At 56.5% G+C, this 14043-nt stretch overlaps 1 protein-coding gene across 1 annotated transcript in view; it reads right to left on the minus strand.

The window, feature by feature from the left end:
* Window positions 1–1419: 1419 nt before the first annotated feature.
* Window positions 1420–14043, minus strand: part of AGRN (agrin) — a gene marked incomplete at its 5' end in the record, with an annotated part of 61728 nt that continues 49104 nt past the window's right edge. The window contains 13 exons of the mRNA XM_031062541.1: window positions 1420–3889; window positions 4239–4342; window positions 4935–5159; window positions 5903–5935; window positions 7053–7076; window positions 7543–7976; window positions 8527–8643; window positions 9461–9472; window positions 11356–11467; window positions 12654–12818; window positions 13430–13526; window positions 13616–13750; window positions 13840–13879. Coding sequence (XP_030918401.1) covers window positions 3732–3889; window positions 4239–4342; window positions 4935–5159; window positions 5903–5935; window positions 7053–7076; window positions 7543–7976; window positions 8527–8643; window positions 9461–9472; window positions 11356–11467; window positions 12654–12818; window positions 13430–13526; window positions 13616–13750; window positions 13840–13879 — 1656 coding nt within the window. The remainder of the gene's footprint in view (window positions 3890–4238; window positions 4343–4934; window positions 5160–5902; window positions 5936–7052; window positions 7077–7542; window positions 7977–8526; window positions 8644–9460; window positions 9473–11355; window positions 11468–12653; window positions 12819–13429; window positions 13527–13615; window positions 13751–13839; window positions 13880–14043) is intronic.

The following is a 14043-nucleotide window of genomic DNA, read 5'->3' on the forward strand; positions in this document are numbered from 1 at the left end:
AGGGACAGGGCCCTGGGGCTGCTCATGGATGGGGACAAGGATGGGACCTTCAGTCCTTCTGTCACTGTAGTGACACGGCCACCGTTCCAGTAGGGACAGGGCCCTGGGGCTGCTCAGGGATGGGACCTTCTGTCCTGATAGAATCCGTCACACAGACAGCCTTCCAGTAGGGACACGGCCCTGGGGCTGCTCACGGATGGGAGCAGGGACAAGACCTGCTGTCCTGAAAGAATTTGGGACAAAACTCCCACTCCAGTAGTGCCAGAGTCTCTGGATGTGCTCAGGGATGAGGAACAGGGACAGGACCTGCTGCCCTGACAGGATTTAGGACAAAACCCCTCTCCAGGCGCTCCTGGATCTGCTCAGGGATGGGACCTGCTGTCCTGATAGGATTTGGGACAAAATCCCCATTCCAGTAGAGCCAGAGCCTCTGGATCTGCTCAGCTCCGTGGGGACAAGGGACAGAGCAAAGCCTTTCTTGGATCTGCTCAGGGACAAGGGACAGGACAAAGCCCTTTCCTGGATCTCAGCTCCATCCATCCAGTGCCAAGCAGGACCCGCTGCATTCCTGGGATTGCTGGCAGATCCCACATCCCGCTCACCGCTCCCGTGCCTCTGGAATGTCCTTCCCGGGCCTCTGGAATGTCCTTGTGCCTCTGGAATGTCCTTCCCGTGGTGCCTCTGGAATGTCCCCCGCATCCATCCCGCTGCCGGGCTCTCCATGGACTCCAGGGCTGGGAATGCACCCAGAGCTCCCCAGGCTTCCCCATCCTCCAGCTCCTGAGGGAATAAAGGGATTTTCTTTTTTTCCTGGAGCAGCTCCGTGATTATTCCTGTGAGGAGCTGGGAGGGGGAGGGCTGGACGAACAGATGGGAAACACCAGAATTCCAGAGGCTGGGAAGGTGAAACCGCCAAATTCCAGAGGTTGGGAGGGGGAAACCTGAATTCCAGAGGTTGGGAGGGGGAAACCTGAATTCCAGAGGTTGGGAGGGGGAAACCTGAATTCCAGAGGTTGGGAGGGGGAAACCTGAATTCCAGAGGCTGGGAAGGGGAAACACCCAAATTCCAGAGACTGGGAATATGAATCTTGAATCCCAGAGGCTGGGAAGGTGAATCCTGAATTCCAGAGGTTGGGAGAGTGAAACCTGAATTCCAGAGGTTGGGAAGGTTCCCTGGTGCAGAGGGGATAAAAGAGACAACAAAGGAAAAGTGGAGACTCCCACGGGCTGACACTACAGAGGAGGGGAAGGAAAGACACAAAAATCCTGCAAAACCCTGGGATTGAGGTTGGAATTCCTGGAAAAACTGAATTTAGGAGATGCAGGAGCTTCCCCCTCCTCTGCCCGGCAAGCAGCACCAAGAAAAGCAGGATTCTCCTTTATCCTAGGGAAAAAAAAAGAAGCAGCAGGCCCCTTAAAAACCTCTTTAATCGTTTCCAAACTTTATTTCTGGGTGATTTGACGAAAGACACGAGTTAGTAATGGTTACATCATGCTGCTCCTCTACTGCGCATCGCCCGCCACAGCTCAGCCAGCAGCTCCCCAGGTCAGGAACTCACCCTCTCCATGCACACCTCAAGGGGTTTAAATAAAAAAAAGCCAAAAAAAGTCAAATCCAGAAAAAAACCCAACCTCAATGTTCTTTTGGGGTTTTTTTTTGGTTTTTTTTTTCACGTTCTGTGGTAGAAATGTTGTTAAAAATAAAGCCCAGGTGAATGTGCTGCTGGAAATTCCAAATACTCCCCCACGAGGACACAAATCCTGGTTTAAGGCATTTCCAAGCCCCAGCAAAAGCAGAATAAATTTTTATATTTATTTTTGTTCAAATTTGGGGGGGTTTTTTGCTCTTTCTTGACTTCATTCCTGAAAATCAGCAGCTTCCCCATCCCTCTGGAGCTGGAACACCAGCCAGGCTGGGAATGCCATTCCAAATTCCCAAAATTGGGATTGGGGGACTCCCAGAGCCCTCCGTACCATCCCAGCCCAGCATTTCCCACCAGCAATCCCAATTTGGACCCAGCAGCCCCAAAAAATGGGAATTTTGGCACTCACAGAACACAGAACGGCCCAGACACAGCAGAGCCCTCATCCCACACAGGGCACAGACCCCACGGAATGTTTAACCCTGCATTTTCCACAGGAATGTCACAGGTTGGGAATATTTATTTTTTCAAAAATCAAATAAAAGAAATCAAAGCAGATCCAAGTGGTTTTTCCATTGGTTTTCCCTCTTGGTTCCACCTTTGTTCAGAGCTCACCCTGAGAGAAGAAATTTGACCTTTCCTGGCTCAAAAGTTGGTGCCAAAACCCCCATTTCAAAGGGTGCCCTGCAAGGTGGGGTAGAAATTTGGGGAAAAAAAGCCAAATTCTGGCACCTTGGGCAGGAACTCCCACCCAGAACCTGGTGGGATCCTGCAGATGAATCCCCAAAGTTGTTTTTCCACAGAGAAATTCCAGCTGAGGGTTGGAAAGGGACACAGAGGCCACAAACCAGCAGGAAATCCTTCCATGGAGAAGGAATTCCAATGGAAGATGGGATTTCTTCCAGGGCTGGGATCCATCTGCTCTTCCCCACATCCAGGAGACCCCGAGCTGCAGCCAGAGGTGCAGCCACAGCCCAGAAACTTCACAACCGGCCCCAAAATTGTCCTTTCCTGGAAGAAAATGCTTCAAATTCCCCCCAGGTACTCCCCAGCCCCGCTCCTGCTCCTGTTGGAGCTGTTCCTGCTGGGCTGGCAGCAGCCAGAGGACACGGAAGACCCAAAAACTCCAAGTCCAAGGTGAAAAATTCCCAATTTTCTTGGTGGGAGAGGCTCCAGTGGCAGCTCTGTGTTCTGAGGCTGGGAGCCAGAGGCTGGAGAACGCTGTGGGGCGTGGAAGGACACAGCCAGGAGATCTCTGAGGAGGGAAAAGGGAATCCCCTGGTCCTCTTGGGAGAGGGAGAGAATTCCCAGCTCTTGGGGAGGAGCTCCAAGTGATCCCCAGCATGAGGGAGGCCAAGGCTCGGTGGCCAGGGAGGGGACAGGACGCGTCTGGATGAACACAGAATGTGGGAATGAGGTTTCACAGCTGCTCCTGCACGTGTCCAAGAGGAAGAGGAGGAGGAGAACGGCTGGAAAAATCCACATTTGTGCCTCCCCAGCACCTCTGAGTGCAGCAAAGAGTCCCGAGGCGAGCGCAGAGCGAAGCTTGGGCCCGGCTCTCTCCCTTCCAGTGCGTGGCATCCCTGATTTGAGCAGAGCTCGGAGGAGAAAAGCACTTGAGATCCTTACACACATAAATTACAGTGAGAGGAACGGGGGGCAGCAGGGATCAGGTGAACACGGGGCCACAGAAGGTTTGGAAGAGCCAGAGCCCGGAGCAGGGTGGGAATTCCCACCCCGCCGATCCGTGAAGGCCTCGCCAGCACCAGCAGCGTTTCCCCCACAGGAAAAACAGGGTTGTTTTTGGGAACAAACCCCCCAAAAACACCAGGAAAAAAGGGGGAAAACAACCCCAAAACAAAAGAAGCTTCAAGTATGAAGAAGATCGATGCTGCAGTGGGAGAGTTCTGGTGTCACCTCTCGAGCTTTGTTCCGCTGCTCGGGCCGAGAGCCCGAAAGCAAAAAGGGTTTCCTGCCCTCCCTGTCCCCCCAAAAATATAAAAAGCAATAAGTTTACAAAAATAGAAAATAATTACAGCAATAGGCAGGAGGGAGGGAGGAGGGAGGCGGGAGGGAGGTCCCTGGGCTCTATTTGGCCGAGCAGTGCAATATCCGGGGCTGGTTCAGGGCGTCCTCCAGCAGGTGCAGCTCCCGCTGGTCCACGAGCACGTCCCGCATGCAGCCCACGAAACCCGTGCTGAACGCCTTGGGCAGGCGCTGCGGCACGCTCAGCTTGTCCAGCCCACCTGGGAACAGAGCAGGGGTCAGCTGGGACAGGGACAGCACCCCTGGGAATGGCACAGGGTCAGCTGGGACTGGGCACAAAACAGGGGACAGGGGACAGCACGGGGAACAGAGCAGGGGATGGCACAGGGGACAGGGGACAGCACAGGGACGTGGGACAGCCCCCCTGAAACGGCACAGCGTCAGCCCGGGACAGGGGACAGACAGACGGACAGCACAGGGGACAGGGCATTTTTCAGCCGCCTGAGAGGGCTGAGAGGAGGGAGGGACATCCCCAACATCCCCAACATCCCCAGCCCAGTGCAGCCCTGAGCCCCCCAGGGACACTGGGACGTCCCTCCCCAGACTCACCCAGCCACAGCGCCCCGTCCGTGTCCAGCTGGGTGGCCCCGAGGGGAGAGGAGCCGGCGATGGGGGCCTCGTTCCCAACCTGCAGGGAGCCTTCCCTCTGCACCCTGCGCCCGAGGGGGGAACGGCAGGAGTTCAGCAACAGCCCCAGAGCCAGCCCAGAGCTGCTCCCTGCAAGCCCTGACCCTGGGAACCACTGGGGGGCAGGTTTTGGGATAATCCCCATCCCATTCCTGGGATATCCCCACCAGTGCTTTTCCAGCTGCAGGGCTGTAGTTACTTTATTTTTTCTGTATCTTAAACACTAAAACTTTCCTTTACTTAACGTGTCTCTGCTTTAAACTCTAAATCCACATTCTCACTTCTGGCTCCGAAGTCTGGAAGCCTTTTCCAAGGTCTCAGATCAAATCCTGGGTTTAATTCTAAGCTTTGGCTTCCAGGCCCAAAGCTCTGAGAGTTCTTATCCAAAGAGAGATCCTCGGTGATCATGGGGCTCAGCTGCCTCATTCCCAGCTTTTCCACCCGAATTCCAATCCAGATCCCAATTCCAATTCTGATCCAGAGCCTGATCCCAATCTAGATCCTGATCCAGAACCTGATCCCAATCTAGATCCTGATCCCAATTCAGATCCCAATCTGGATCGCCATCCCAGTCCAGATCCCCGTCCCGACCCCAATCCCCGTCCCGCTGTGTCTGACCTGGAGGCCCGGATGTGCACCCACTGGTTGGTGTTGACGGGCACGCTGGAGCGCAGGGTGACGGCCTTGGAGCCCAGGTCGTAGCTGAGCTGCACGCGGCCGTCCACGATGGCCAGCGCGATGTAATCCGAGCGCTCCAGCCCCTTGCCGCTCCACAGCAGCAGCCCCTGCGTCGCCTCCGTCTTGATGCTCAGCTCAAAGTGGTTGGACTGCAGCGCCTTCTCACTGCGGGGAGAGGCCACGGGCAGCTCCTCCTGCAGCCTCCTCATCCTCATCCTCCTCCCCAGGGATGAACTCCCCACCTGCCCCCACCTGCTGGCCTGGAGGGTCACGGCTTTTGGGATAATCTGCACCCCACTGAGCAGCTCAGAGCTGGGATGGCCTCCACCCCACTCCTGGGATACACAGGAAGGGTCTGTGCCCACCTGGTGCCCTAAAGGTGGCAGATTTTGGGATCATCTCCATCCCATTCCTGGGGTTGGGATACACAGGAAGGAGATTCTTTGGAGATTCCTTGCTTTTCTCCTCATGGCACAAAAGGATCAGCCCTGCCAGCTGTGACACAGCAGCTGTGGCACCCTGGGGACTGTCACAGCAAGGGCATGGAGGCAACAAAACCTTTTCCCAAGGGAGGAGGGAAGGAAAGATGGGATTTTCCCCAGGTTGGAACCCTGATTTTTGCCTCTGGAGCAGGCACGAGGCTCCTGGCAACAGCTGGAGTGGGACACACAGAGAGAGACACCACAGAGAGCTCTTTATTCCTGAGGGATGCTGCACCCAGAGGGGGGGACACAGCCCGGCTGTCCCTGCAGGGTCCCTCGGGCTGGTGGCACTTTGCCGTCCCCCCTGCGCACAGCTCATCCCTCACGGATAAAAAGCCAGGACAGGGACACAGAGGACACACACAGGGACACAGGGACATGCTGAGGCACGGGCAGAGCCGGGGACGGGCACACCTGGACACTCACCTGGGCTCCGAGGGGAAATCCAGCGCCTCGGGACTTGGATGGGAGAAAAGGGGAGTGAGCCATAAGCAAGGGACAGCGAGGAGACCCTTCCTGCCTTCCTTTCCCTCCTTTTTCCTTTCCCCTTTCCTTTCCTTTCCTTTCCTTTCCTTTCCTTTCCTTTCCTTTCCTTTCCTTTCCTTTCCTTTCCTTTCCTTTCGAACTTCCCTGGAGGAGGAAAAATCCACTTTTGTGGGCAGCCAAACGCAGCAGGGGGTGTGGGAGAAGCACAGCCCAAGCTGGCTGGGAAAAGGCTGGGACTGGTGACATTCCCTCTGCAGGGACACAAGGCAGCAGGGATGTGGCTCAGGGAGGGGACACAGGGACAGTTCTGAGCTCACATTGCTGGAGGGCACTGCCCAGCCTAGGAGAATGCTGAGGATAATCCTGAAATTCCTAGAAACCCCTTTGCAGCCCCTCCCAATGGAGCGGACATGCAGGTGGTGGCTCTGCAGCCCCCCATGCACAGGCACAGCTCAGCCCCCACAGCCCTGAGGGCACACAATGGGGTGGGATGGGATGGCATGGGATGGGACAGGCAGGGATCCCCCCAAATCCCCCAAATCCCACAGCAGGGAATGCTCCTGCACAGAGCAGGGAATTTTAGGATCCCTTTTAGGGCTTCCCTTCCATGCAGGACAGACCCACAGCAAACCTCAGATGTCCAGGGATTGGGATTTCTCCCCATGCTCCTGCCCTGACCCTTTTTGTGACCCCTCATCCACCCCTCAGAGATGTTCTGAGGGGTTCCACATCAGAAAAATCAAGGATCAGCACCCCCAGTTTCCATCTCCAACACCTCAGGCTGCTGCTGGAGCAGGAAACCCAAGGAATTTTCCTTCCCTGTGCTCATCCTTATTAAAATCATGCTTAAAAATTCCCTTGAGGCATGCTGGGGGGTGGCAGGGCGGGGACAGCACCTGGATGTGGCACAGGTGAAGCAGCTCCTGCTCAGCCCCACGAGCTGCTGGCAGCACCTGCGCCCTCCTCCCCCTGGGCTGGGAAGAGTTTTCCACCAAAAACCCGGGAGAGGCCCCAGATTCCTCCCCAGCCCTGCCCTGGGGTTTGGGGTGACAATGGGGACGTGGGGTGAGCGTGGCAGGGCCGTACTTACGCTGGGATCTCATTGCTCAGGTGGCTTGGAAACAGAGAAACAGTGACATTGAGAAGGGACAGACAGACACCCACAGAGGGACAGACAGACACCCAGAGAGACAGACAGCAGCTCCACACGGACACCCCCCCCAGCAGGGCTGGGACACCGGGAATGGGACAGGCAGAAGGACACAGGAGTCTCCTGAAGGAGGAATTTCCAGCCTGGAGGAGCTCAGGGGGAGCTCTGCTCATTCCCAGAGAATTCCCGAGGAGCAGCACTTCCATGGCCACCCCAGGGTCCTCCCCAGCTCGAGGTTGGGACAGTCCCACATGTCCCATCCCTGGGGGACACTCAGGATCCACCTCCACCCCATTCCCAGCACCACAGCCAGGCCTGGAGCTGGGAATTTGGGGGAAAACCAAAGGGGAGAGCCAGGAACATCCAGCCCCGTGTGGAGCTCCTGGATGCCAGCTTTGCCTCCCCGGATCAGCCCTGCTGGGGCAGGTACCTCTTGGTGATGCTGTTGTGGTACTCCAGGTACGTGCGGCCATCGAAGGCCACGGCCTCGGTGTCCCCTGCTGCCTTCTCGATGATCACTGGGGAGAGACAGGGACATGGGAAAAGAACGGCCAGGAAAGGCAGGGAATTCCTGGGAGATGGGAAAGGAACAGCCAGGAAACCCCTGCTGGATGTGCTGAACTTCTGCTGCAGATCTTCCAGGTTTTCCATCCAGCCTCCCATGGGCAGCTCCCACCCCCTGAGCCACCACCAGCTCCCCATGGCCACCTCCAACGCCCCTGTGGCACCCCCAGCCCCTCTGTGGCCCCCCCAGCCCCCCGTGGTGCCCCGTTTCTGGGTGCAGGGGTGCCCCCGGAACGGGGACACCTCCCTGGCACTGCGGATGTTCTGCTCCTTCAGCACGGGCACGCCACCCACGGAGATCTGCAGGGGCAGGAGGGGTCAGCCAGGAGCTGCTCAGGGCCAAAACCCCAAAAACGGGGAATTCCCATCCCTGGCAGCATCCCAGGCTGGGCTGGATGGGGCTGGGATGGTGGAAGGTGTCCCTGCCCATGGCACAGGGGGAGCCTGAAGGTTCCTCCAACCCAAACCAGGCTGGGATCTTCTGATGGTCCTTCCCCACCCACCTCTGGTCATCTGGGGACACCAGGCAGTGTCCGTGGGGACAAGAGGAGATGGGAACCTATCCCTAGGGTGGGAATCCATCCCTGAGATGATGGGAACCCATATCTAGGGTGGGAATCCATCCCTAAGGTGGTGGGAATCCATTCCAAGTGTTCCCAAACCCCCCTTCTGTCCCCCTCTGGTGCCACTTTTCCACCACCAGAGCAGCTCCCAGGTCCATCCCAGGACAGGTGGGACACTGGGCTGTCCCAGGGGACACTGGGCTGACCAGCAGGACCTCAACATCTCACAGCTCCCAGGGGACACTGGGCTGTCCCAGGGGACACTGGGCTGGCCAGCAGGACCTCACCCTCTGCACAGCTCCCTCGAAGCCACTGGAGATGGCAGCTGCTCGAGCCAGCTTGGAGAAGTCGGGGGCTCCCCCCACGTAGAAGGGCTCCTTCAGGTTCAGCACCATGTGAGGCACCTGGGGGAACAGGGACATCAAGGACAAGGTGTCAGCTCGTCCCTGGCTGTCCCAGGCAGGGCCAGGAGCTGGCCTCAATGGTCCTCGTGGCTCTCTCCGTTTGGGAGATTGGATGATAATTTATTTGATGGTAATTTATTTGATGATATTTTATTTATGATTCCACGGATGGAGCCTCCGGGAAACCTCCTCATGCCAAGGGCTGCCAGGTCCCACCCCCAGCAGGCACCTGGGAAAGGTCTCCCCTGGATTGAATTTTTTGGGAAGAGGCTCTTCCCACACCCTCAGGCCTGGAGGGGGGCTCTGCTTTGGTGTGCCCCCAAAATTGGGGTACCCAGACATGACTCAGAGCCCTGCAGGGCTGCTGCTCAGTCCCAGCCCCTTCCACAGGGATCCAGCCTGGCTGCCCCAAGGTTTGAGGAGCAGCTTCAGGTTTTCTCCTGCACCCCATGGCTTGAGGAGGTTCTCCTGCACCCCACGTGGTGGCTCTGGAGGAGAAAATTCCCTCCTTGCTGTCACCAGCCCCAGGATCGCTGGGAATTCCCTGGGATGGAGGCAGGGCCACAGCAAGGACAGGGTGACATGGAGCACTAACTAATGCTTTGTGGGATTAACACAAAATAAATGACCAGATTAATTAATTGAAATGGTCCCAAAAACAAAAGGTGACAACTGGCTGGGAATGAAGGACTAAACTACAGGGATCCTAAACCAGATGGGGAAGATGAAAAACACAAAAGTAGGACGGAAGGAAGGAAGGAAGGAGGTGCCAATGGCAGATGAGATGGAGGCGTGGGGGGGTCATACTTATCTGTACCTTACGGGATTTCTGGGATCCAGACAGCAGGGGAGGGGAAAATACAAAGGAAAATCAAAGGGAGAGAGAGGAAAAAAAAACAAAAAAGAGAGAAAAGGGCCATCAGTGGGGAGCCATTGCAACGGGCAGGGCTGCCACAGCCCTGCTGCCACCAGGGCTGGGTGGCTCTGGGGTGGCAGGAGGGTCACTGCCAGCCAGGGCTCTGCTCTGCTCAGAGAGGAGCTTGCAAAGAGGAGAGTGAGGGCAGGAAAATGCCAGCTTGGGTTCTGTGCGTTTGGGGATGAGCTCTGCAGCCAGCAGGGCTTTTCCTGCCTCCTCCTGGAGAGCGAGGGAAGGGACCCCAGGAATGCAGGGAGGGACCCCAGGAACGCAGGGAAGGACCCCAGGCGTGCAGGAAAGGGACCCCGGGAATGCAGGGAGGGACCCCAGGAACGCAGGGAAGGACCCCAGGCGTGCAGGAAAGGGACCCCGGGAATGCAGGGAGGGACCCCAGGAACGCAGGGAAGGACCCCAGGCGTGCAGGAAAGGGACCCCGGGAATGCAGGGAGGGACCCCAGGAACGCAGGGAAGGACCCCAGGCGTGCAGGAAAGGGACCCCGGGAATGCAGGGAGGGACCCCAGGAACGCAGGGAAGGACCCCAGGCGTGCAGGAAAGGGACCCCGGGAATGCAGGGAGGGACCCCAGGAACGCAGGGAAGGACCCCAGGCGTGCAGGAAAGGGACCCCGGGAATGCAGGGAGGGACCCCAGGAACGCAGGGAAGGACCCCAGGCGTGCAGGAAAGGGACCCCGGGAATGCAGGGAGGGACCCCAGGAACGCAGGGAAGGACCCCAGGCGTGCAGGAAAGGGACCCCGGGAATGCAGGGAGGGACCCCAGGAACGCAGGGAAGGACCCCAGGCGTGCAGGAAAGGGACCCCGGGAATGCAGGGAGGGACCCCAGGAACGCAGGGAAGGACCCCAGGCGTGCAGGAAAGGGACCCCGGGAATGCAGGGAGGGACCCCAGGAACGCAGGGAAGGACCCCAGGCGTGCAGGAAAGGGACCCCGGGAATGCAGGGAGGGACCCCAGGAACGCAGGGAAGGACCCCAGGCGTGCAGGAAAGGGACCCCGGGAATGCAGGGAGGGACCCCAGGAACGCAGGGAAGGACCCCAGGCGTGCAGGAAAGGGACCCCGGGAATGCAGGGAGGGACCCCAGGAACGCAGGGAAGGACCCCAGGCGTGCAGGAAAGGGACCCCGGGAATGCAGGGAGGGACCCCAGGAACGCAGGGAAGGACCCCAGGCGTGCAGGAAAGGGACCCCGGGAATGCAGGGAGGGACCCCAGGAACGCAGGGAAGGACCCCAGGCGTGCAGGAAAGGGACCCCGGGAATGCAGGGAGGGACCCCAGGAACGCAGGGGCAGCAGCAGGGAGGGACAGGGAGAGGCTGGAACTGCAAAATTCCCAGCTGGGGGAAGAGCAGAGTGAGCACCAAGGGATGCAGCAGCAGGGCCTGGGGCTTTCCTGCTCCCTGAGCTCCTCTCACTGCTGGGGGCTCTTAATTAACCATTAATTACTGACCCAGGGTGCCTCATGTGGCTGTTCCAACAGGGGACAGGTGAGGACCTGGAATAAGGGATGGGGGTCCAGGAGAGGGTGGGGGGCTCATCCCTGAAACCTGGCTGAGATCCTGGGCAGGGACAGGGGCTGCAAGGGATGCAGGGATCCTTCCCTGCCTGCTTCTCCACCCTCAAATCCACAATTTAAACCCCAGACACCTGAGAAACTCCACTCAAATCCACAATTTAAAGCCCAGGAACCTGAGAAATTCCCCTCAAACCCATGATTTCAAGCCCAGGAGCCTCAGAACCTCCTCCCCATGTGAGCAGGGCAGGGCTGGGGTCCCCCCCACTCACCGGGGACTCCCCTGTCACCCTCTGGCCGTTGTTGACCCTCAGGACGCCCTTGCGGCCGCTCCTCTCCAGCAGGACACTGACCCACGTGTCCAGGGGCACTGGCTCCTTGCTCCTGAGGGGGGAAAAAAGGGAAAAAAAAGCTTTAAAAACCTTCTAAACTCAGGCCTTGCTCAGCTGAATGAGCACACGAAGTTCCCAAGAGAAAGAATCACAAGAATGAAAATCAGTTTGCGGAACAATCTGTTGTGGTAAGAAAAACAGGCTTGCAACTGTGGCAAATAAAAAGTCTGTGAGAATCTGTGAAGAAAATATTAAAAACATAGAAAAATAGTATTAAAAATATAAAAATAATATAAAAAATTAAAAAATAATATAAAAAATATAGTATCTCTTTGTGTAAAGAAGAGTCTCAGCACATACACAAACAAGCACCTCCTAAGCAATGAACTGAGCAGCAAGCAAGTTCAAATTAGAAAAAACACAAAACCTGAAATTAGAAATTAAACACACTAACTTGGAAAACTGGATAAAAACAGGCTGTAACATCAAAGTGAGGCTTTTGCTGCTGAAACTTTGAATAATGTCATTATTTGGTGTTAATGTTATAAACTCTGCCCTCAGAACCTACAAAACCAGCCTGGAAAGGTGCCCTGAGCAGGTGATGCTGTGAGTTTTGGCTTTTCTATTTTTAAGATTCTGTGCTGATTCCTCAGGTTTAACTTTTCTATTTTTCACATTCTGCGCTGCTCTAGTGTGTGGGTCTGGGCTCCATATCAGGGGATGGTGAGCTCTGTGCACAGAGCAGGGAGACAAAACAATTCCTGCTCCAGCTGGGCACCAAGGACAAATGATCCAAATCTCAGCCCAGGAGCACAAACACCGTGGGCTGGGGAGAGAAAAACAAGGATGGGACTGCATGGGCTAAAGCTGGAATTGGACAATTCACTCCAAGATGCAAATGGAACAGAAGTTGTAAAAGTGACAGACCCTGTGAGCGGTCGTGCATTTTGGGACATTTTGGCTCCTCTTGGGTTCATTTTGGGACCATTTTGGTTCATCTCAGGTGCAGCCCTGGCTGGGCTCTTGTGCTGCCCCAGGTGGATCCATTGAGGAGAAACTTTTCATAAATCCCTGCTTTATTCTTTAGCTCTGTTCTAAGGCAGCCTCTCAAGGCATCAGCCAGGGCTCACCTGGGCAGGGCAGAGTGCCCCCAGCGCCCTCACCTGGGCAGGGCAGAGTGCCCCCAGCACCACCAATACCCTCACCTGGGCAGGGCAGAGTGCCCCCAGTGCCCTCACCTGAGCAGGGCTGGCCCTTTGCCCAGGTCGTATCTGTACTCCAGGTGGCCCTCGTGCAGTGCCAGGGACACAAAGTCCCCTTTGCCATCGGTCTTCTGGCCATTGTAGAAGATCATCCCACTGGGCTTCTTGGCCAGGAACACCACCTCCATGGACATCTTGTCCCTGGGAGAGCGGGGCGGGTTATTGATTATTGATTATGGGTTAGGGATTGTGGGTTATGGGTTTTGGATTGTGGACTGTGGGTTATGAGTTATTGATTATGGCTTACTGATTATGGATTTTGGATTGTTGATTGTGAGTTATGGATTGTGGGTTATGGATTGTAGGTTACGGGTTATGGATTATTGATTATGGATTATGGGTTGTGCGTTATTATGGGTTGTGGATTGTGGGTTGTGGGTTATGGATTACTGATTATGGTTTATGGATAATTGATTATGGATTTTTGATTGTGGGTTATGGATTATGGATTGTGGACTCTGGGTTATCAATTGTGGATTATGGGTTATAGATTGTGGTTATGGATTATGGGTTATGGATTATGGATTGTGGGTTATGGATTATAGATTGTGGGTTATGGACTGTGGGTTATTGATTATGGATTGTGGGTTGTGGATTATGGGCTATGGATTATGGATTGTGGATTATGGATTCCCTCCCATCCAGCTGCTCAGGACAGCCCTGAGGGGTGTGGCAGCCATGCCAGCCCTGCCAGCTGGGGGTGCCCAGGGTACCACGGGCTGGGGGTTGTCCCTCCCTGTCCCTGCACTCACTGCAGGTCGGGCACGAAGCTCTGCAGCCCGTTGAGCTCCAGGTAGGAGAAGCCGTTGAACTCGGGCAGGAAGGGCACGGACTGGTCCTGCTCTGTCACTGGGCACAAAGCGGGCAGCGTGAGGGACACGGGGCATGGCAGGTGCCCCAGGGGTCACACCGGGCGGGGGGCACCCCTGCTGTCCCACCTCGCTCGCACAGGTCCCCCTCGCGGCCCATGGGACAGGCACACAGGGCGCCCCCGGCGGGCAGCACCAGGCAGGTGGCAGAGGCGTGGCACGGAGAGGGCTCGCACGGGTTCCTCTCGAAGGCACACGTGGGGCCTGTGGGACAGGGAGATTGGGAACATGTGTCAGGGGGTTGGTGACAATGTCCCCCACAGCCCCAGTGTTCCCCATGTCCCCATGGGCACGTAGGCATTGAGGCACTGGCACAATGGCCCCAAAAACTCCCTAAGAACCCCCCAGAAAAAGTGAAAACCCCGCAGTGCCATCCCTGTACCCCAAAACCCCCCTCAGAACCCCAAAATGTCCACTCCATACCCCAAAAACCCCATAATGCCCATCCTACACCCCAAAAACCCACCCCATACCCCAAAACCCCCTCAGACCCCCTC

Source organism: Geospiza fortis, unplaced genomic scaffold (assembly GCF_000277835.1).
Source record: "Geospiza fortis unplaced genomic scaffold, GeoFor_1.0 scaffold662, whole genome shotgun sequence".
Taxonomy (NCBI): Eukaryota; Metazoa; Chordata; class Aves; order Passeriformes; family Thraupidae; genus Geospiza; species Geospiza fortis.